This window comes from Rhododendron vialii, chromosome 1a (genome assembly GCF_030253575.1).
Source record: "Rhododendron vialii isolate Sample 1 chromosome 1a, ASM3025357v1".
NCBI classification, from domain to species: domain Eukaryota; kingdom Viridiplantae; phylum Streptophyta; class Magnoliopsida; order Ericales; family Ericaceae; genus Rhododendron; species Rhododendron vialii.
Genome location: NC_080557.1, coordinates 6,916,332 through 6,939,879, shown reverse-complemented (window position 1 = coordinate 6,939,879; position 23,548 = coordinate 6,916,332). Strand labels below are relative to the sequence as shown.

General features: G+C 37.2%; 2 protein-coding genes across 2 annotated transcripts; both read right to left on the bottom strand.

Moving 5' to 3' along the window:
* Positions 1-1,965: 1,965 nt before the first annotated feature.
* Positions 1,966-4,157, bottom strand: LOC131300335 (calmodulin-like protein 3). Its single transcript, XM_058326115.1, has one exon. It carries the CDS (start codon positions 3,950-3,952, stop codon positions 3,248-3,250), a length of 705 nt encoding a protein of 234 aa, XP_058182098.1. The 5' UTR covers positions 3,953-4,157; the 3' UTR covers positions 1,966-3,247.
* Positions 4,158-12,794: 8,637 nt separating this feature from the next.
* LOC131327091 (fasciclin-like arabinogalactan protein 14) lies at positions 12,795-13,724 on the bottom strand. The gene has a single exon (XM_058360092.1). The coding sequence runs from the start codon at positions 13,722-13,724 to the stop codon at positions 12,795-12,797; it is 930 nt and encodes a 309-aa protein (XP_058216075.1).
* Positions 13,725-23,548: the final 9,824 nt, after the last annotated feature.

The window sequence follows — 23,548 nt, the reverse complement described above, 5'->3', positions numbered from 1 at the left end:
GAGAGAGGTTTGTTCAGAAGCTATTGCTGATGTTATACATAGGGATGTTTGGGAGCCTACTTTTTGGCTTTTCATTTTCAGCTTTTTAGATTATGATCGGAATGTGTTTTGAGTATGGTAAGAGTGTTTGAAAGATATGTGCAGAATATATTTTTGAACAGTATTAGTGTTTGGTAGATAATTGATGAAAATAAATTATGAATTAATTTTTTACCAAATTGTCCTTGGCCTTTATTATTGTTTTTACAGTCAAAGGCCAATAAACTGAAAACATGAAACTGATGACCTTTTTCAAATGTTTTTAGCTTAGCTATTTTATTTTTATTTTTTTTTCAAATGTGGACATATAAGAACTGTTTTGGTTTATTCTCAGCACAAACACGAAACTAAGGCTTTTTTCAAGCTCCACAAGCAAAATGTTTCACACCTGAAAGCAGTTCTGTCAAGTATCATAGAACCATGGTTAGCTAGAACCAAAAGCAGATTCTGTGAGAGGTGGTGTAAACCTGGGAAATAAAGGGGGGGCAAAATTGGTAATTAGCTAGAGTGGTTTGGGTATTTTGGTAATTCAACGGAAAATGGGAAAAGCCAAAAATGGGAAAATGACCTCCCAACCTCCTTTTCCATTCTCGCTTCTTTCGTGAAAATGAGTGAATGAGTTTTGGGAGAAATGAGGTTTGAAAATGAAGAACCAAACAAGCAAATGGAAAAATGAAAATGTGAAAATGCATAAATGACCTCACCAAACACCCCCATGACCGAGCCTGTTACATGTGGTTACGCATATCCGCATAATTTTCAAAGGGAGAAACTCATGGTCATTGACCTCTCATCCTTGTGCAGAGGAGTGTCAAGGGAACCTAGTTTATAGCAAGTCAAAGAGTTAGCAATTGTCTAGGTGAATTAGTAAGTGAAATTATCCTCTTATTCTCCTTAAAAAAAAACAAATCAAAGTGTTTATATATAAAACAAGAGTACTTATTCAGTAGTAGTTTGAAAGTACCGCCACATGATGTTCTGGATTATTTCAGAACCACATATTTACATGAAGTCCATATACTTAATCATGAATCCTACAAGAATGTACGGAGTGATCCGATGCATCAGTGATACGTAGTGCTTTCAGACTACTAAATAATATATACAGACGTAAAGCAACAAGACAGATGTACTCCTATAAACGTGGAAAACGTACCAGATTACTTGATTTGGCTTACAAAAGGAAAGTCTACTTGGTAGAGGGGCCTTGGCGGAGGTATTTGATATTTGGGAGAAAATTTTCGGTGCCGGATGGGTACCACGTGGTGTCCGTTCGGTGCATCCGGGGCATCTATTTCGGTTTTTAACGGCTCGGATTTGGAGAGAAAAAAATGAAAGAAGAGATGAGAGAGTGGTGGGGAGAGAGGAGAGAGGGTTTCAATCTGAGCTGTCCAACACACTTTTGGACAGCTCAGATAGGCTGCTCGGACACCACTTGAGCATGGCCGCGTGGAATCCACCCGGTACCCAAAAATTTCTCAATATTTGGGCCTCAATATTTTGGTTTACAAGGAAGAGACTATCTGCTCAAGTATACATGATATTTTCACACTGTAGGTCGGTACGTACTCCCAACAAAACAAAGTAAGAAGTGATAAATTTCACGGGTGGGGCATCAACATGTATAAAATTTTGTCGATGGTCGTTGGGATGTTTTTCTCTCGTTATGATGCCGTTTCTCTTATTCCTTTAATCTCTTGTGTCCGTTACATTTAATGAACATATTCTTCTTTTTTGCCGTTCAAAAAAAAACATAAAAATTTGTTAGGTTATCGGAAGATAAAGAATGACGACCATAGTGTGTTGCGATAACTCATTGACCAGGATCGAGTACCACACGTGCAAGAACAACTTTGGGGGTTCCTAACAATTAGCCTTGCCTGGCTCCTTTAGAGTTCTGAATTGTTGTTTCCTTGGCAAGTATTCTTTTGTAGTTAATTTGTACATGTTCCATTATTTTTCAAAGGGCTGGCTTTACATATTTTGCACAGGTATTTTTGTTGGAAGATACAACAGCAAACCAATATATACATTCTAAGTACAAAACCTTTGACACAATCAAACAAAAGAGAACACTTCAGAATTTTCGTTTGACCGAAAAAAAAAAAAAAGAACATTAAAAAAAAAAAAAAAAAGACTTTTCTTTCTCTCCTTGTGATGTTTTTTCCTCGGTAGAAAGAGTGGGCAGCAACCCCCGGCCCCGATCAACTGGAAAACCCACCCAATCTAGAAATATTCGGACTTAAGCCATAGCTGACCCCGCTGAAAAGAAAAGATTGATCCATCAGCGTAATGACTTTCTTCTCCTTGTGATGTCGGTGCGAATTCCCGTACGCCTTTCCATCTGTAAAACACCACAACTCGTTCGTCGCATCTACTAATTCAACTGTCATGGATTGCTAATTAAGAACACATTTTGTGATGAGGAATACAAGATTCCCCATGTTATATGTACAAAGAGACAACCTAAGCCTCCCATCTAGTGGGAGCCACTGAACGTTTATCCTACCATTGATCGTAAAATGAGAAAAACTTATTCACGGAGGAGTCATGAATAAGTTTTACGGAGCTTAATCTCAATCGTCCAAAAGTATTTTGAGACGATCCAGATTAAAAATCATCTATTACCGTCAGTGGACGTTTTTAATCCGGATCATCCAAAACATTTTTGGACGGCTGAGATTGAACGCCTTCGTGAATAACTTATTCACAGCTGGTAAAGTATGAGATTAATCGAAATATGTGGAAGCTGGTCCGACAACTAGCTAGTTATAAAGAGAGAGCAGAAGAACTGGGTTGTTCGGATAAATAAGCAAAGTGTCTTATTTTTTTTGTTCTTATTCAAATTGTTTTCGCATTTGTTAAATTTTTGGAGATTATTGTTTCGTTATGACGAGAGAATTCTAAAAAGTAAAAAATTACGATCAAAATCTAATTTTTTTGAATAAAGACAAAAATAAGCCAATAAGTCAATTTTTTTCGTCTTTATTCAAAAAAAAATTAAATTTCGATCTTAATTTTTTACTTTCTAGATTCCTCTTGTCATAAAGAAACAATAATCTTCAAAAAATTTAAAAATTGAAAAAATTTGAATAAAAAAAATAAGCCAAATAATTTATTTAGCCGAACAATCTCTAAAATGGGGTTTTTGGAAAGACAGAACTTGAAATGGGCTGCTGAGATTTTTGGAGAGAAAGAGAGAGAGGGGTTAGGAAACTGCAACAAGCCTCCCACCACCACCAGTTTTCATCATCTCTTTGAACTCATCAAAATTAACCATGCCATCTCCATCCACATCAACTTTCCTAATCATCTCTTTACAATTCTCCAACCTCTCCCCTTCCTTCATCCCCAGAGAACTCAGCACCAACCCCAACTCCTCCACCGTTATCAGCCCATCCCTGTCCCCATCAAATACATCGAAAGCCTCCTTCATGAAATCCCCCTCTCCCCCTCCTCCTCCCTCCCCGGCCTCCTCTCCGCGACCCTCGCCCGCCGCCCGATCCCCGCCTGCCATCGAGTCGAACAGCTCGCAGAACTCGTCGAAATCGATCAGCCCGTCCCTGTTCGAATCCACCTTCTCGACCATCTCCGCGGCCTCCGCCTCCGACATGTCCACCCCGACGTTCCTCATCGACTCCCTGAGCTCCTGCTTCGTTATGAAGCCGTCCTTGTTCTTGTCAAAGGTGGCGAAGACTTTCCTCAGCTCGGCCTCCGCCTTCCTGTGGGACGTCCCGCTCCTTACGATCTCCTCGCTGTCGGTCGGACTGGGGACAACGCGTTGCGACGAAAATACCTTCTTCAGCGAGGATCGAGACCACGCGACGAGCTTCGTTGTTTGAGAGTGGAGGAGAGTGTGGAAAAGGCCAAATACAAAGAGAAGTGACAGTACTCCAATTGCCATCAACATCATCTTTCTCCTCCTCTTCCTCCTCCTTGTGATGGTTTAATGAAGTAGAGGAATACGAAGAGGAGAGAGAGAGAGAGAGAGAGCGAGAGGGTAAAGAACAAAGAGGCTAGTGTTTGTAGCATTCCTGTTGTTGTTTGTTATAAGGGAGAGAATTGTTATTATGCTTGCTAGGTTTTTTTTTTTAAAAGAGAGAAACCTATTAATAATTTACTCACGATTTCGCACAATCTCAAACGTCTATTGACGCAAAAAATGGCTGTGATGTATTTCTAATTTTGACCGATAAAAATAATTGCTACCATTCACAATTGATTTTCAATCCCAAATTGTTTAAAATGCTTTTGGATTTGAATGTGTCCGATTTAGCATCGTAAATCTTCTTTACTAAATGATCCGTAAACAAAGATTTTTCCCAACTTGTAAATCATTTTTTTATAGTTGGCAGTTAGTACAGGGTGTTTTTCATTATCATCATTAAAGGAAGTTATACGCGTTGTTTGGTTCTGGTGCATACTTTTGAGGCCCACAAAACGCGTAAATTGTGATAAAAGAGATTCTAGACGAGTGGAGGTACCAACCGTCCGTGCTGTGGTTAGTGATCGTGACACCTGCCCGAATTCCGTAAGAAGTAGGAAAAATGTGATCCTGCACATAAAGAAAGGTATCAGATGTGGAATATATATATATATACTCTCCATCCCGTCATAAAGTTTGACGCTTTCAATATTTTATTTCGCTGATGAAAAAAAATATTTTATTTTTATAAAAAAATTAAACTATATTTTTTACGAGTAATTCGTAATGTTTTTTATAAGCAATATGAATTTTATTTAATAGATTTTAATTTGTTCTATTAAAGAAAATTCAAAAAATCGCCTAAAACATTATGAATTGAAATCTCTATTATAAAACATAAGTTTGTGAGGACAAGTTGTTGGAATGGCTAGGATTGATTTGATCCAAGGGCAGAGAGGCATTCTCCTCATCTCATTAAAGAGCCCATTTCATTAAAGGGCCCACATTTTAAAGCTAATTATACAACTGCCATACATGCCTCGCCACCACATTCCAAAACGTATTCACCGTACTTCGTCTTTTGAAACCCCCAGGCCAGAATTCCTCTCTCTCTCTCTCTCTCTCTCTCTCTCTCAAGGCACCACCTCCATCACCATCGTCCTCTCTCTCTCCTTTGTAAGTTCAATGTTTTATTCGTCTAGTACCCTTTTCTATTTTGAAGTTTGCAATTATTGCTGAGTTTTTGATTTCTTATTAATCACCTATGGTAAACGTTTGCTTTCAAGGTGTTTGTTAAAATGCATGATAGAAATAGAATGAACTCTATTCAGACATCTTAAAAAAAGCCAAGGAAACAAAAGCAAAAAAAATTTATGAGCTATTCAAATTCCAAACATCATTCAAAACTCCCCAACTTATAGGCTCTTTTTTTCCATTCAGTCATTTTTTCCCATCCCTTTTGAAAAAAAACAAAATGAAATGAAATAAACAGCAAATTATAGACGAAAAGCAGAACTCAAAGGAAAAAAGACCTACCAGCATTATTTTTTTGATCAGTACTTACTGGCAATTCTGGTGCAAGAGAAGTATTCTTAAGCCAATTAAGCAAATAGGCCTCGAGAAAAAACAGAAAATAGTTTTGGAAAGAAATCACGGGAAGTGTAGGGACCCTGAGGCTCGGATTCACTTGATCCAATAGTCTTTTTCCATTTGTTCCCTTAAATTGTGGTCAAGAAGCCTATTTTTGCATATACAAGTTGACAGGTCAGCTGTTTCGAGTAATAATCTTCACACCTTTCTTATACATTATAACTTTTGGTTGATGCTGTGGAACTGTACAATGTTGTATGGGGACCAATTTTGCTTTAATGATTACCAATAATTCTTCTTCCTTGATGGTTTTAGTGCTCTTACATTCTTGGCCTGAGTTGATAAGAAAGATTGACAAATTCTATTTATTTCGGTGGGTTGCTTATATGGTGGTTCGATGAGTTTTTTTTCTTATAATTTTTTGGGCTTTTGTTTGGAGACCGTAGCTCAATGATTCCCTTCTTGAGGTGATTTCTTTTGAAGGCCGACACTTGAACTGTCATATTTATTGTAGCTTCTCATTTCGGTGTACCTCAGACTTTTATGAACCTTTTTTATCTCTAGGACACCTAATAGTGTTTACATGATTCAGTACCAAAATGCTTGGTTGCTATGGCTTATGGACAATACCCTGATAGCTTGGATCAATACTGATTTTGGATGCTGTACTAATTTCTAGGTGGTGCTCGGCATTTTCATGCTTCAAGCAGACAGGGGCTCATTTTGGATCAATACTTCAAGTTGGTTTGTGCTCTCCTATCTCTTAGTTGGGTTTATGCACATTCTGTGTCGGGTTGTGATCTGAAAACTCTTTTCCTTTTTTGCTTTGTACTGTTCCTTTTTTATTTTATCAAATTTGTGCTGAGTTGCAAATGATTGTCGTGGGGTAATCCTTTTTTTATATCAATAAAAAAAATCTTCGCCATTCAAAAAAAATGAGTTAATTTTCAGCAATTTGGAACTACCTAAAAAATTTTAGCTACCCACAAATTGAAATAATGTTTTGAGCCACTATCAAGATTTAAAGGGTAATTTCAATTTCAACCGAGGTGCATAGTGCCGTAGGCACGGGCAAACACTAGTACAGATACAATTTAAAAATGCCATGCATTCCTGAAAATGTAAAACTTTATGGGACGGAGGGAATAGTAGTATAATGGGGTGTTTTTGGCAGTAAGAAATTTATAAATTTTTATTTGTGGTTGAGAAGTTTGTTGATGAGTTTGTGAGTTACTGTAGTAAAAAAACTTTTGTTGACAACTTTTTTGTTAATGGAAATGATGTGATAAAATATTCTTTTTTTGCTAGTAGAAACGAGATGGTAAAATGCGTTAAATCTTTAACCTTTTTTTGTTAGTAGAAACATCCCCTAAATGTATTACAAAAGTGAGCAGATCCGTGTTCTGGATTTCATGTGTACTTTTTCTAGGGTTTAGGCTGGGTTTTTCTCGTAGGATTCTCTACTATCTTTTTTCGCGACGGATTCTTACATCTAACATTTTTATCGGGTTAATAATTAAATATGCTAATGTAAACCGACATTAAGTCACATAATGCGTGCTTGTGAGTGAGTAGAAACGTGAACATTGGGCAAAATCGAATTTCAAAAACATTTGAACCGATTATAAAATTGGCGAAAGAGAAAAGTAATAATAGCGGGATCGTAAAAAAAGGATTGAGATTGAAATTGAGAGCATCTTAATTGAAGAAAAGCAACCATGAGAAGCAACATGAGTAATTACATGCCAACATCCAACCACCATGGCAGACTTCCAAAAGCTAGCTCTTATCATCATTATATCTCTACAATTCCAAATTGTTGAGAGATCTATAGAGAGAGAGAGAGAGAGAGAGAGAGAGAGAGAGAGAGAGGAATTGGACTCGATTGGAATGAGAGCGAGGGTGTAAAGTGTTTTTTTCTAGTACTTTCTTATCAATTGAAAAGTAGCTAGGTTTGAGTGGACTATAGATTTTCCCATGCAAGTGTATTTGTCCTTAAAACACGTAGACTTTGATATGGCTATATGAGGTGAACTAAAACAATTGGATTCGATCGATCGATCAATCAATTCTTTGTGGAATCTTTTGACACGGAAACATTGTTATGTCTGGCTCAAAAGTTATAATCTTTTGACTATGTTCGCTTAACAGCCGCACCGGTTGACCTGCTAATTCTTGTCTTTTTATATATCGAAGATGTGGGGCTTCACGTGGTTCAAAAGTTATAACTCAGGTTCATAATAGCTAGCGGACGTTTTCATATATATATATATATATATATATATATATATATATATATATATATATATATATATATATACATACATACATATACATACTTCATATTTTTGTATATATATCGAATATGTGGGATTTCACAAAACTGTTTAGGATGTGTTCAACTAACTAAAATAAGTACTTATTTTTTGAATTAAAATGTGATTCATTTGTAAGAGAATAACTTGTTCCATAAAACAAAAAAACAAATATTTAAAATATATATATATAAACGGAACGAAGCCTTAGCAAGGTGTGCCGTAGAGGAATTGAATAATCTCTACGGCAAGATGTTTCGAGTCAAAATGTTTTTGGAGAAAATGTTTTCTTGTTCGAAGTGTTTGAATATTGCACTCATGAACTTGTGAAGAACATCTTAAAGAGTAGTTGACGAAGACTTCCAAAACTGACCGTAGCCTTTGTAGCACTTTGTTGCGTCACTCGATGATGACAAAGCCGCGTTTTTTTTAGTCCATGCTTCGCTTTTCTTGTGTCCAAAGCGTGTTTTCCTTTCGTTTTGTGTGCTTTGTTTGTGGTTTTTTAAGTTTTGCTGGATTTACGTTACACTTTTTGGATTAATTATCCGTCTCGATGAGTGGAGTCTAGAAGATAAAATATTATGACCAAAAGCAAAAAAAAAAAAAAAAAGTTTGATAAAGACTGAACGAACGATTAACGCTAAAAATTACGACAAAAAGCTAAACAAAAGTTACGAACAGTAAAAAATACCGAGATACGTTCTGGACAAATAAGTTTACAAGAACGCAGCCTTGACAATTTGTGGGAATCATGGTCTTTTGTTGTTTTTGGTGATGGATAGCATTAGTTGGTTAGTGAATTACAAGAATATTACGGGTGTCGATGTTGGTCTATCAGCTTAAGCTCAAACTTTCTAAACCCGTAACTAGGCCTGTCAATGGACCGGATCCGATCCGAATCGGACAGATCCGGATCCGATAAGACCCAATCCGATCCAAATCCGATAGTGGTAATCCGGATCCGAATCCGAAAAATCCGGATCCGATCCGGAAACATTTTTTACTTCAAAAATTTTAGCAAAAAAAAATATATATTTTTCAAAAAAATACAATTTTTTTTTTCAAAAAAAATATTTTCCGAAAAAAATTAAAAAATAAAAATACAACTTTTTAAACATTTTTTTAAAAAAAACAATTTTACTATTTTTTTAAAAAAAATTTAAAAAATAAAGTTCGGATTCGGATTGATAACGGATTTAATCCGATCCGATCCGGATCCGTATTGAATTACCGGATTCGGATTATCGGATCGACTTTATCAGATCCGGATCGGATTTTTCGGATCGGATCCGGATTAGATCCGGTCCATTGACAGACCTACCCGTAACTATTGGTAGCCCGGTGAATGACCATTGGGTGGCAAGCCCAAATCATTACTCCATTTGTCCCAATTTATTTGTCCATTTTTGGGAACCCAACTTTTTTAGGGAACATAATGATTACACCTAAAAACATTTAACTTTTCAACATTTACCCTTCTAATTTTTTTAAAAAGTTAATTTATTTGAAAAAAGCAAGGGCAAAAAGGACATTTAGTTCATTAAAAAGTCAAATAGACAAACATTTTGGGACATGAAAAAATCTAAAAGTGAACAAATAAATCGGGACAGCTGAGAGAGTATGAAATAGTCGATCGTGGTTACAATTTCCACTAGGGGTGTACACGGTCCGGATTGGTCCGGTTCTCTAGAAAACCAGTAACCGAACCATTTCAAACGGTTCTAGAAAATTGAGAACCAGAACCTAACCAATATATGTATGGAACCTAACCAGAACCAAACCGTAAGACCGGTTCGGTTTTGGTTCGGTTCCGGTTCTATCCAATAAGCATCAAACACTTATTTACAAAATATGAACTCATAAAATTAAAGAAATAGAAAGATAATTTCGTGGAATAGGAAAGGAAGGAAGAAAATAAAAGCTTTCCTAATAAATGAAATTTCATCTCTAAATAAATTAAATTTAGCAAGGAAAAGATTAACCTACCAAATTTGAGTACATATTTAATTACAAACACATAAGTATATCTATATTTATCTTAGTTTTAAACGGTCCGGTTCGGTTCTAACAACGGTTCATTAACTGAGAATCAGTAACCGAACCAAAATTAACGGTTCTTATTTTTTGGAACCATAACCTGACCATAGAACCACAGAACCGGACCAAATTGGACGGTTCGGTCCGGATCAGACCGGTTTTACGGTTCGGGAGGTTTTCTTGAACACCCCTAATTTCCACAAACAAAAAACTAAACCACACCCTAGCTAGCTATTGTTTGTCTATATTATGCACAATTATAAACTTATTTTTCTAGTAAATAATGCAATTACAAACTTTCCCTTAAATTAATCAATTCTTTTTGCATTTTCGTTTCTTTTTGCATTTTCGTAAGGAAGGCTAATTAGGTAAACCGGCAAAGATAAAGATGAAAGATAGAGTGTTGCTTGAAAAAAGAGAGTGCAAAGGTCATTTCATGGCATAACTTGTGGAGAAAGATTGATGTGTCATTAAGGGTGGAAATTTTCGACACAACAAGACACAACACGGAGTTAGCGGGTTAGGATCGACTATTTCTTACACAAAACAAGAAAAAGGCACGACAAGATAACACAAAAAGCTAAACAGGCCGGATTAGAGTTAAGAGAATTCCGACACGAACACGAGATGACGCGACACGATGTCTACCCCTAGTGTAATGTGGCATAGTAAAAACATACTACATTATAGTAGTTGTATTTCTCCTCGCTCACAGAACAAAATTGGGAATTATAATAATTGCTACTAGACATGCTCTTTTGTTAATTTGTAAGCATAATGAGATACACGCACACCAACAAAAAAAATAAATTAATAAAGAAAGAAAGACCAATGAGAATTTGTTACGGTTGTGAATTTCCGTTTTCGTCCAATTACACAAATTTGACTATTTACCATTTTTGAAACTACCATCCTTTATATACATTTTAAATTGGACTATCTACTATGGCTATCACTAGATGTACTTTGGAGCACATATTTTGGGAGGACAATAAAGTTGTGGATAGGCTTGCAAATATGGAAGTTGATCAAAAGGATAAAATGGTGCTGCACATAATTCCACCGAAGGACATCATTCTACTGCTAGAGGCACGCATGAGGGAAGTGGCCTTTTTTTTTTTTTGTCAATCATAGAGAATGGATCCTTTACATATGACCTACCCGGAAAAATTACATCAATGGTGAGAGTTCACAAGATAACTAAGTCCAACGAATCAACCGATATATACCATAAATAATCCTATCATAGGGAATAAACGAAGAAAGAATGGAGAAAGGAAAAACTCATAAGGAAAGGAGAAAACATGCACACGCAGATAGGGTTATTCGAACTCCTAATCTCCTAATGAAATACCAGAGTCCTGGTTAACCGAGCTAACTAACCCCAGTTGGTTAAGGAAGTGGCCTTTCAGAGAGTGTAGCTTCTTGTTTATTTTTGGTGTACCAAAGAAAAATTACATTTGGATTTTTCTCCTCTAGACAAATGGATTTGTATATCTAGTTATATTTTCTCATTTGGGCTGGGTAAAAGTGAGAATAGATTAACCAATTGGAATTTCTGGGCCAAGGCCTGTTAAAACTTTCAAGACTAAAAAGATTGAATTGTATTTCTAAGCCCAGAGGTTGTGAGCCCAATGAATCACAAGCTGGTCTGGTATTCCCCTTTGACGAATATCCTGGCACCCAGGCCAATTGGCCTCATACAAAAAGGTTCTTCAAAAAAAGCCAGGAAAATGACGGCCTAGGACGTGTTTTGATAATTAATACCCGTCAAAGACATATTGAGAACATTTGTTAATGCTGAAAATGCCTTTAGCAGGTATTAATTATCAAAACACGCCATTGGCTATCATTTTCCCAAAAATGCTGAATTCGGACATTCTAAACACAGTCTTATCAAATGCAACAAAATCCCAAACCGAGCCTTAGATCCCAATTAAATAGAATTGGTTACAAGAATTCATATTTTTTATGGAGCTCTGTCGAGGGTATCGTAATCCGCAATATCTACAAAGTATTAATCATATTGAACTAGGGGGTGTTTGGACAAATAAGTCACTTTGGCTTATTTTTTGTCCTTATTTAAATTTTTTTCGTATCACTTGGCTCCATCTATAATTTTCGTTCCCCTTAATGATGTCATTTACTGTAGCCATAACCTGCTCGCAACTACATCATCAACCGACCAATGATAGAACCGGCTAAACTATCTTAATATATATTCTCACATCTTATTTGTTATTGGTGCTACTCTTACCATTCTGCGAATATTTTGTTTTTAATTTCTATCTTTCTAAGTCTCAAACACATATCTATCTGAACACTTTCATATTAGCGCAACACTTTGTGGCATGTCTAAGAGCATCTCCAACCCAACATCCTTCAAATCTTCATTTTGGAGGACCAGAGTACTATATTATAATCAAAATGTAGATTTAGAGAGGTTTATTCATAACAACTCCAACCCAATACTTTTCCACGCGATGTTTATGCACTTATTGCACATGTGTTAAGGTTGAATTTCCCGGGGCGCTACAATTCCGTTCGTTGAGATGAACATGAAATGTAAAAGAATTGGCTCAAAATCTCAAAAAATAAATCACTAATCACAATAGCGTACCCAAATACTAAATTTTAACTTGCTTTATGGACATCACAAATATGTATGCCACCAAAATAGTCCAAATAGTGTATATACTTCTCCTCTGGCCTTAAATTTTGCCTTTCTTCCTAAACCAAAACAAATCACATTTTCAGCAATGGGAGTAACTCTTCTACTGATGAGATATAGCATTTTGCCTCCCAGTCTTCACATAAATGTAGACATATATTTGTTATGTATATATATATAAGTCTCTGTGTGTGTGTGTGAATTCCAGGTCTTTTGTTTACAAACCAGCAGAAGCAAATGATGACACTAGAACCACGATAAGGGCAGTGAAGATGTAGGTTGAGGAGATGTGGATTGCTGAAGAGCTTGGAGGAGGAGTTGTCGTTGCTGGTGTATCATCGGCGGTGGGGGCATCGACAGACTCCGATGGGGAGCTCAGCACGGGTGCTGGAGCAGGCGCCGCCTCAGGCGTAGGCGTGTCGTAGTCAGCGTCGTCATCAACGGGGCTGGGGGCGGGGGTTGCCGTCGTCGTGTTGTGGTGGGGTGCCGGTGCGACCGGGGTCTTCTTGGGTGCAGGTGCAGGTGCGGCGGTCGGCGGAGGAGTCAATCCGTCAATCCCAGGAGTAAAGATGACTCCAGATATGCTTAGGACCACATAGTCAAACTTCTTGAAAGCAACCTCGGTGTCGCTGAGCAGCCGGATGTCAAAGGGAGCGCCTTTGGCAGCCGACCCGATCCTGATTCTATCGGTCAGCTGGGGGCCTTGGTTCGGGAGGACAACGATTTTGAGGTAGCCTTGCATGCCGTCGGCAACGCCGGTGGCCTGGTACATGGTGGTGACAGTGGTGTTCTTCTTGGAGGACAGATCTTGGATCTTGTCGATCCCGTAGTAATCGAGGATCACGTGGGTGCTGAGGATGTCCTTAATCCTGTCGAGGTTCTTAGAGGCCAGTCCTCCAATGGCTCCGTCACCCACGGCCAGTACCGTGATCGTGTCTCTGGAATTGATCTCTTTCGCGAGCCCCGTCTGGTTGAGGAGGCTAATGAATGTGCTAAACGATCCCTGCTTGCTCCCCGCTAGGACTTCCAAGATGTCGAACTTGGGCTTCTGCGCCGTGGCGGCGGCTCCGGCTTCCGCCGGCGACACGCACAGCGTGGAAAACAAGACCGCGAAGACGGCGGCGACGATGCAGGATTGTGCACCCATGTTTTATTTATTTTTTAAATCTTACTCTTCCTCTTCCTCCTCCTTCCTTTTCCTTCGGTTATTTCGGATTTCGCTAGCTACCGATGAAGGAGGAATAGAAGAGGATAGAACGAACCCGCTCTAATCAGGGAGTTTGATTTTTTATCGATTCTATCCTGCCTGCTTGTGGCTTTCAGGCATGGCTGACAAAGAACAGAGGATGTGAAATCGCCTTCTTATGGAGAGGGGATGCAGAGCTAAATATGGGAGTTTGTTATCTTGTGTTTTTTTTTCCCTCCTAAATTTGGGAGTTAGTTTTGGAGTTACCTTAAAACCGCCTAGTTCGGAGTAAAGCTATCTCCGACACAGATTCAATGAATGAATGAATGAATGGGCTCTCCCTCCTAATGGTTGGGAATCTTGGGATAGTAGGGTAAATGAACACAAAAGAATTAATTTTATTCACTACCACCAGATTCCAAAGAATTAATCTTGGGAATCTTGAGGTGTTCGGACAAATAAGTTAAAGTGACTATTTTTTGTCTTTATTCAAATTTTTTCGTATCACTTGGCTTATTGTCATTTTTATGGGGATTATTGCATCCTCACGACAAGAGGAATCTAAAAAGTAAAAAATTTCAACCGAAATTCAATTTTTTTTGAATAAAGACGAAAAAATTGGCTTATTGATTTTTTTTCGTTTTTATTCAAAAAAAAATGGATTTCGGTCAAAAAATTTTACTTTTTAGATTCCTCTTGTCGTGAGGATGCAATAATCTCCAAAAAAATGACAATAAACCAAGTCATACGAAAAAAATTTGAATAAGGACAAAAAATAAGCCATTTTAGACTATATTCTCTTTGGATGTTATCTCCCTCTCTTCTTATTTGAACCAGAGAGGTCGGGCACACGTGATGCGTGTGAAAGTCAAATTTTGTAAGAAACTTCTCGTTTATAATAGCTTTCGGTTTATTGTTTGATCGGTTTTTGCCCTGGTTCAAGGAATGAATGGGCTCCCTCCTATTGGTTGGGATAGTAGGCCAGTTAAATGCGCACAAATGGATTACTTTTATTCGCTACCGGAGAAACCTACTAAAACCCTATTCTCTTTGGATGTTATCACTCTCTTCATTTGAATATTAATTCCTTTCTCATATTTCATACAAGAGAGTATTCTCTGAGCTGCTGTATATAGGTTATTTACAAAGCGCCACACGATTTCACCCGTACATCTCGATCATCAACGATCTGAATTTTAAAAGAACTTTTCCGAAGAAGTCTGGGGAAGAGTACTCTTTCCCAAAAGATTTATCTCCTCTTCTCTGGAAAAGTTCTTTTAAAATCCGAATCATCCAAAACCTTTTGAACAGCCACGATTCACCTATGTAAAACTTAATTTTTTACAAAAACCTCCATAAAAAAGTTTTTCTCTTGATACATTATAATCACAAACATACATACAAGCTACATCAATAATCTCACAAAAATTGCACAAAGTGTGTGTGGTGTAATTGGTTGAAGCTTGTGTGTGAAACTCGAGATAGTTGGGTTCGAAACCCAGGAAGTGCAAGAAAGTAGGTTTTTTTTCCCATATGAAAACATCTTTTGGGATGAAATTTTGTCATTAAAAAGCACAATAGGCGAGGAAAAAAAATTCGTCACAAATTATTTACTTTTGGCAACTAGGCTATAGGTGACGAAAAAACAGGTTTCGTCACCAGGTGGAAATCAGCGACAACATTTAGCCGACAAAAAAAAAATCGTCAATCATACTATTTGTGACGAAAAAACATGCAATCTGTGACAATTTTCATTCGTCTTCAAAGACCAAATTTTTTTTAGTCACAAGAGTTCTGGCCAACTGGGCGAGCTTCAATTAGTTAAGGAAGTGGCCTTTGAGAAAGTGTAGCTTCTGTTTGTTTTCTGGCGTACCAAAATATTTGAATTTGGTTTTTCTCCACTAGACAATTGGATTTATATATATATTTCATTTGGGCTGGGTCAAAGAGAAAATGGATTAACCAATTGGAATTTATGGGCCAAGGCCTGTTAAAACTTTCAAGACTAAAAAGGTTGAATTAGATTACTAAGCCCAAAAGAAGCTTTTGAGCCCAATGAATCACAAGCTGGTCTGGTATTCGCCTTTGACGAATATCTTGGCACCCCAATTGGCCTCATACTAAGAAGCTCTTCAAAACATGCCGACATTGGACATTCTAAACATAGTCTTATCAAATGCAATAAAATCCCAAATCAAGCCTTAGATCCCAATCAAATAGAGTCAGATACAAGAATTCGTATTTTTTATTGAGCTCTGTCGAGGGTATTGTATTCCCCAATATCTACAAAATATTAATCATATTAAACTACTCCATCTAAAGTTTTTATTCCCCTTCGCGATGTCGGTAGCCACAAACTGCTCGCAACTACATCATCAACCGACCAACGATAGACACGGCACTGCTCGCAACTACATCATCAACCGACCAACGATCGATAGACAAGGCTAAACTATCTTAATATGTTTTCTCTCATCTTATTTGCTATTGGTACTACTCTTACCATTCCGCGAATGTTTCGTATTTAATTTCTATCTTGCTAGAATACGTATCTATCTGAACACTTACATAATAGCGCAGCACTTTGTGGCGTGTCCAAGTCCACTGTATTTTCCCATTTTCTTAAGAGGAAAAGTGGATTCTTAGGGCAAGTTTACCAGCTGAGGGAAACTGCCGAAAAAGCTACTCTAGCTAACCAAAGAGTGAAATTTCCACCTGCAGCAGCTTTGCTAAAACCCACGATAGAATCCCTTCAGCAATAGTTGTTAGCTTCTTTTGCCTAACAACTGTTCATGAGTAACCCATTAAACAATTAGTTTATCTCCTCCTCCTCCTTTCTCTCTCCAACAAAGAAAGACTTGGCTGAGGAAAAAATTGATATTTTAATAAAGAATAGGTAAAATAAATAGTATTGGTGTAGTGTTGAGAGAGATGTGAGTAGGTAAAATGAAAAAAGTGCACTGCTTACTAGCAGTTTTACCTAACGACTGGTAAACTTGCTCTTACAAGATGAGGCATAATGCCTTTTTAGCTATTTTAGCTAACAAAAACACAAAAAGTCACTTGCAGTAGATGAGTTAAAGGAGAAGGTAAAATATATTTGAAGAAATGAGTAGCTATTAATACCTACATCTTGTTCATGTGCCATTCTTAAACAATTACTTTCTCTCTCCTCCTCTTCCTCCACCTCCTCCTCCTCCCCTCTCTCTCTCTCTCCAAAAAAGAAATAGTATTTTAATAAATGATTGCTAAAATAGAGAGTATTGATGTAGTGTTGAAAAAGATATGAATAAAAAAAATTAAAAAAATGTACTGTTTATTAGCATTTTTACCTAATAACCGGTAAACTTGCTCTTATAGGTTTCTTGGATACCTACAAACTAAACAAAGCCTAGTGCAAGCAAAAATGGCTATTCAGAAGCTGAGTGAAGCGACAGAAACCACACGTAGGAAATGGCCAAACACCCAAATCACAGTCAACAGTGGGGGCACTTTCAAGGGCTGTACTCTTGTAGTAATACACAAGCTATATATATGCACTTTTTAGGTCCCACCCACCTCAATTTGTGCAAGCAAGTAGTAATAACCAAACTAAAAATTCACATATTTAAAATCACGTGAAGACTACTAGTAATAATCTAGACGAATCAATCTTCAACATAAAAGAAAGAAAGAGTTATTGGTAGATTTAAGAAAAGAAAGAGAGAAATTATTTGGGAGAAGGCGGAAAGGACACTTGCTTGGATTGCAGTTTGTGAAAAGATAGTAGTATTGTTATTCCGTGAACACTTGATAGTTTGGAGGTAAATATTCAATAAACGGAGACTTACTTGTGAATAAGTAAATTCAATGGTATTGGGCATCGCTCTCCATAATATATTTAGGTGCGACTCATACGTTTAGTCTTATCTCTCATATATATGTGATGGAGAAGGGCATTATGACACCATGTGGTGACGCCTCAAAAGTACTCAATAATTTTCCTTGTTTGGAGTTAATATAAAACTTCTAAGATATTTTTTATAGAAATAAAAAAAAAAGAAACAAAAAGTCCAGTGAAGTCCTATGCCCCCAATGGTGTGTCTCCGTTAGTCAATATGTGTAAGTTTTCTAGACGATGGAAGAACGTTGACCTGCCGTAATAATCTAATTCTGGTAGTAATATAGTAGCATTCTATCACTTTGGAAGTGCAAAAAAATAAGTAACAAACATTTTACCAAAACTTATCCCAAGTGAATTACCAAACAGAGAAAATTCATTAAATTTCCAAAGTTAAGCCTTTTCCCAAGTCGAAAATAATAATGACACCGACGGTTCATAGACAGACACACAGGCCCACGGCCACGGACGAGTCGTTCGATTTTTTTTTTTAAAACATGTGAGCGCACATGTGAAAAAATAGCTTAAATGAGTGGACATGCAATTTGAATGAAAAATTGAAAGATTGAATGTCTGTTCACACTCGTCGGTGGCCGTGGTCGGGTTCTTCCCAAGTAGAGCGGTTGGATGATCAAAATTGATGCTAAAGACTTGTCGATGGGGCCATTAACTGCACACAAAGATCCAACGGCTTTCACGGCCGTAACCCCACCGTTGTCACGCCCTCTGCCATAAGAAGCCCTGGGTTTTGCAGGCCTCAACAGCCTATGAGCATTGGCCCCATGACAGTAACCCCCAAAAGCAAAACGACAGCGTTACTCTCGTCATGACCTCCGTCCCATTCTTCGTACTACAAATTTAGGACCCAGCTACATATAACTGCGAATTTACTACATGTAACTAATTCATAAAAGGGAATCTCAAAATTTCCTTTTATGAATTGGCTACATGTAATAAATTCGCAGTTATATTTAGCAGCACTCCAAATTTATTCCGTTTTGAAATGTTGATACCATACTCGTCATTCCACCGTATTAACATGTTCGTAATCATAATTCATATTCTCTCCATTCCAAATTAATTGTCTTTTTTAGAGTTTATGCCACTTTTTAATTGATTATATCTATTGTATTACTATAAAATTAATTAAGATCTATCAAACAAGATTCACATTAAATATAAAATTCATTACCAATTTAAAAATATAATAAATTTTTTATTCGATTAAAATAGAACGATGAATTATTAAATTAGAACGGAGGGAATTGTATGTAATTAATGTTTGGTGTGGTTTTATTATTTCATGAATAAACTACAAAATAAATCAGCTCCGAGAAGGTGGCTAACTGGCTATCAAGATGTCTTGTTTCTCTCTGTAATGGGTCAACCCAGCAGATTAACAATGGTTTCTTTTTTTTTTTTGAATATTTAAAAAAATATTTGGATAAAAGTCAATAATCCATAACAGTTAGGCGCAAAACTAATAAACGCAAAAAAAAATTGAATAAGGTCAACAAAAAAAGGCCCAAAAATCTAAGCAGAATTTCACCTCATTATCTATTCGAAGAGAACCAAATCAAAAACCACCGTTCGATCAATGTTTTTTAGGATCACTTTTGTCATGACACTCTTCCATGTGTCCCTGTTGCTGTGCCCTCAAGCGGCAAATGGTGGTGGTGGTGCCGTGGGCAAGGATGGAGCTAGGGAGGGGTCAGTAGGGGCGGTCGCCCCTTCAAGAAGAAAATAAAACACTATTATTATATGTAAAAAATAATAATTTCTATAAAAATATATAGGCTCACCCCATCTAATAGTGTTTACAGTTTTATTTATTTTTGTCCTAAAATCTCAATGGCACATCAAACTCCTTCTTTCTCTTTCTCTCTCTCTCTCTCTCTCTTGGTACAAACATCTCCAATTGTTAAAATTTCAAAAGTAATTTCAAGAAAATAGCAACGAAGGATAAGAGATTTTTGAAAACCCTAAGTAATTTTGGTGAAATCTAAGTTGTAAGTATGTCTTTCCTTAATTGTTGTTCTAGACTTCTAATTCTTTGTTTTTTGACTGATAAAATCAAGTAACATGAAAGCTCATGTACTGAATTCGTTCAGTTGTGATGAATGAAAAAAAAAAGAACAATAAAGAAAAATAAGACACATACATCAAGATTGATCTCATTAGTTAAACCGATTTATGCATTTACGTTATTTTGAATTTTAATGTATTTACGTTATTATGCATGTGTATTTATATTTTTTTCTCGCATGCACGATCGCCCTTTGATACGCACCTAAGATTGCTTGATCGTGGTGCTTAAGTCCGTTAGTTAGAAGTGCTTTTAGCTTTTATTGTCGTTTTTAGTCGATATTGCTCGTGAGGTAGTTTGTTTAGTGTTTCAGACAAAACGCCCTTAAAAGGCGTGTTTTGGATGCAAAGTCAACCCCCAAGTTAATTCAAGACTCATCGCTCGGTGGAACTTGTGCCAAAGTGACCAAAGAACGAAGGCGAGGAGCATCGGGCAAGCCAACGGTCGTCGGGTGTCAAGTTTTGGAGGCTGGCCTGAAGACCAGAGATAAGCTCCCCGTATCGATACGGATTTTGGACCGTATCGATACGCGTTTGTTATCTTTCCAATCAGAGAGTCCCGTATCGATACGGCCATAATCTGTATCGATACGGGATTGTTACGGGAGATTGGCCTTTTCAGCTTAACGATGTAGTATCGATACTTTGCTTATTCTGTATCGATACGGAGAGCTTCCGACCAGATATTTTGCTACTTTTTGGACTTTCCATTTATGGAATACTTGCTACTTATAGTATGTTTTTAGATATTTGAGGAGAAAGAAACCCATTGTGTATAAATAGGGGTCTCCTCTCTCCCCTTTGTTATCTAGGTCTTTAATAGCTTTTAATTTTCCTCCATTAATGGTCTTTCAAGCTTTTCTAGTGTAATTCCTTAAGAACTCAAGTAAGTAATTCTCGTTTGTTAATTTCTCGTTTATTAAAATTGTTCCTACGGACTAGATCTTTTATAATATCAAGTTTGTTTTCGTTTTCATCGGTTAAAAGTCATGTCTCGTTTTTATGCTTTCTTTCATGCTTTAGCTATGTGTGAGTAGTTGATAGGCCAAGTCTCGGGGTAATCTTTCCCGATGACTTAGGTGGTTATTTGGTTCTCAAACCTTCGGGCTTAAAATCTTGGTTTTCGGAATTTCATGAACCTAACCTTTTTGGTCTAAGCGAGGCGTGTTAACTCCTTGGTATGAAGTTTAGTCAAGCGGTCTTGGCAAGCGACATACCAAGGGCTCGTGGCCCCCTACGTGTTAGATACATTAGCAAAAATAGGTTGATTTAATTCCGGTTAATCACCTCTTTTAATAAACGTAGTCATTAAAGCTAAATCTTCCGGGCGTGAGCACGCGGTCGTGGCTCTCGCCTGAGTTATATTGAGAACCGGTAACAGCTAAAGTCAAGGGTTAGACGATCCCTAGACTTGCCTCCTTTTAGTTTATTAAGCGTTATCCTAGTCTTTTGCCTTGGCAATTTTCATCGTTTCAAAGCAAAACCAAGTTGGCCGTCTTAAACGCCACAATCCACCATATAAAACCTACAATCCGATTAAGCTACATTCGAATTCTCTGTGGGTACGATCCCGGACTTTCGGATATTATGCTACCGACGACCTAGCCCTACGCTTGGGGTATTCAACCTTATATTTGAAGGCGAGGTTTGAAGGCGAAGCACCCTTACGTGGTGAAATTTCTGGCTACATCCCTGGCCGTGGGGACTCCGGTGAAGTGCTGCGACAGAGGGTGTGAGTAGGGCCGTAAACGAACCGAATCGAGCCGAAGCCTGTAAAGTTCGGCTCGAGTTCGTTAAGGTATGAGTTCGGCTCGAGTTCGATTCGAGCCTGAACAACTTGGCTCGAGTTCGACTCGTTAAAATTTTTCAAGGCTCGGGTTCGGCTCGGTTGGGTTCGTTAAGATACTAGTCTGGCTCGAGTTCGGCTCTGATTCGATTCGAACTTGAACATCTTGGCTCGAGTTTGGCTCGTTAAACTCAAATGAATCGAGCTGAGTCGAATCTAAGCTTGAATTGAGCTCGTTAAGACTCAGGTTTGATTCGGCTCAGCTCATTAAACTCAAGCGAACACAAAATCTCTCATTGATTGTATAGAATTTGGAAGAAAAATAAGTATTGAATTATACATACAACCTTAAAATTTTTTACATTTACAAATAGACCCCTATTGAATTATTAATTAAATTTAAGTATAGGTTCGCGAACCTAACCGAGCCGAATACCGTTAGGCTCAGGTTCGGCTCATTTACGGAACGAGCCTAGAATTGAGGTTCAGGTTCAGTTCATTTAGCAGACGAATTAAATTCGAACGAGCTCTTACCGAATCGAGTTTTAAACAATTCGCGAATGGCTCAGTTCATTTACCCCTAGGTGTGAGGCATCAAAAACTGGGGGCCCCCAACAATTATTCACAAACAATAATGCAATGATGGCAGGAGCATCTATCATTCCCTACTCTTTTTCCGCTGCCAGTGGATTTTTGTCCTTTTATGTACGGTTACAAGCGTGCTACAAAATACCCGCGTACGGACGATACGCTGCCAAATCAGTTACTGTTTACCCGTCATTTACGGGAAAATTATTGGGTGAACCGTCCGTTCAACAATTCAATCGTCAATATTTCATCTCGGCAATAAACTATTCCGATACTACATGATGGATATGAGATTTGAACCATTAGATTATCGAATGAATGGAGCGGAAGGTATGCAACACAGTACCGTGCACTCTCTATACAGTACCATCCCCGTATGCAAAATTATTACTCCTACATCATTTCTTTAAAAAAGAAATTCAATAGACATCCTATGTAGAAGACTTATTTAAGTTCCCCTTCTTTAAATTAATCCATTTCTGATGCAGCGCAGCCTCCTTTTACGAAATTATTTGCAAGAAGAGATCACGAACTTACTTATGTTAAAGATTCTCTCTTTGAAACATAAACACAAATATATATGAACTAGAGGTACTTCCTTTTTGAACACACGATAATGAGAAACTCTCAATTTTTTTTTAATTCAAAAAAATAACTCTCTTAGCCCTAAGGCTTACAACTCAATTTATAATAAACTAGAAATACTAAAAAGGAAACCTAAATAAGGGAAAACTAAGTCTACGTCTTAGAGAGCAAGAAAACAATAAAGAGGAAATAGAATCAACCTAATTAAGAAAACCCAATATCTTAGACAATTTATGCTAAAACGGAAAGATTCCCAGTAAAATACTAATTGCAAAATAATAAACTAAAATTCCTATATTTCTTAAATAATTAAGATATTGGCCTGCATCAATTTCTAAACACTTTTTTATGTTTTTATTTAGAATCAAGCGACTTTCATAAGCCTAAAATCATAGGGGAAAGCATTAATAGTATTTACTTTTACGTCAAAATGTTCGTACTATATACTAAGTTTATGATTTGTGAGTCAAAATATAAATTCATAACGGCATATTTGCTGAATGAATATAGAGAGTAGATAAGGTATCTTTCGAATATAGTAATATCATGGACCTGTGTATATTCGATGATTGGTAAGTAAATTGATAAACCAAATTTGTCACTCGGCGAATTGTATATAGGAGAGGAATCGAATAGAATATCATCATGTTTCACTTCTTATTGAAATATCCAGGCGGAATTTTTGCTCAATTGCCCTCTCCTCTCTTCAACTCTAACACACACAAAAAAAAAAAAAAACCAAAACCAAAAACAAGTAGCCATGTCTTGAAAAGGTTTTACACTAATTGTGCTAGTGCCTTTTTTAGGAGAAAATCATCGTGAGGTGGGCATATATATAAAACTTGGCAACAAAAGGAGAAT

Excerpts from the sequence above, each read along its gene's own strand:
- LOC131300335 (XM_058326115.1), bottom strand. The coding sequence starts at position 3,952 with ATGATGTTGATGGCAATTGGAGTACTGTCACTTCTCTTTGTATTTGGC.
- LOC131327091 (XM_058360092.1), bottom strand. The coding sequence starts at position 13,724 with ATGGGTGCACAATCCTGCATCGTCGCCGCCGTCTTCGCGGTCTTGTTT.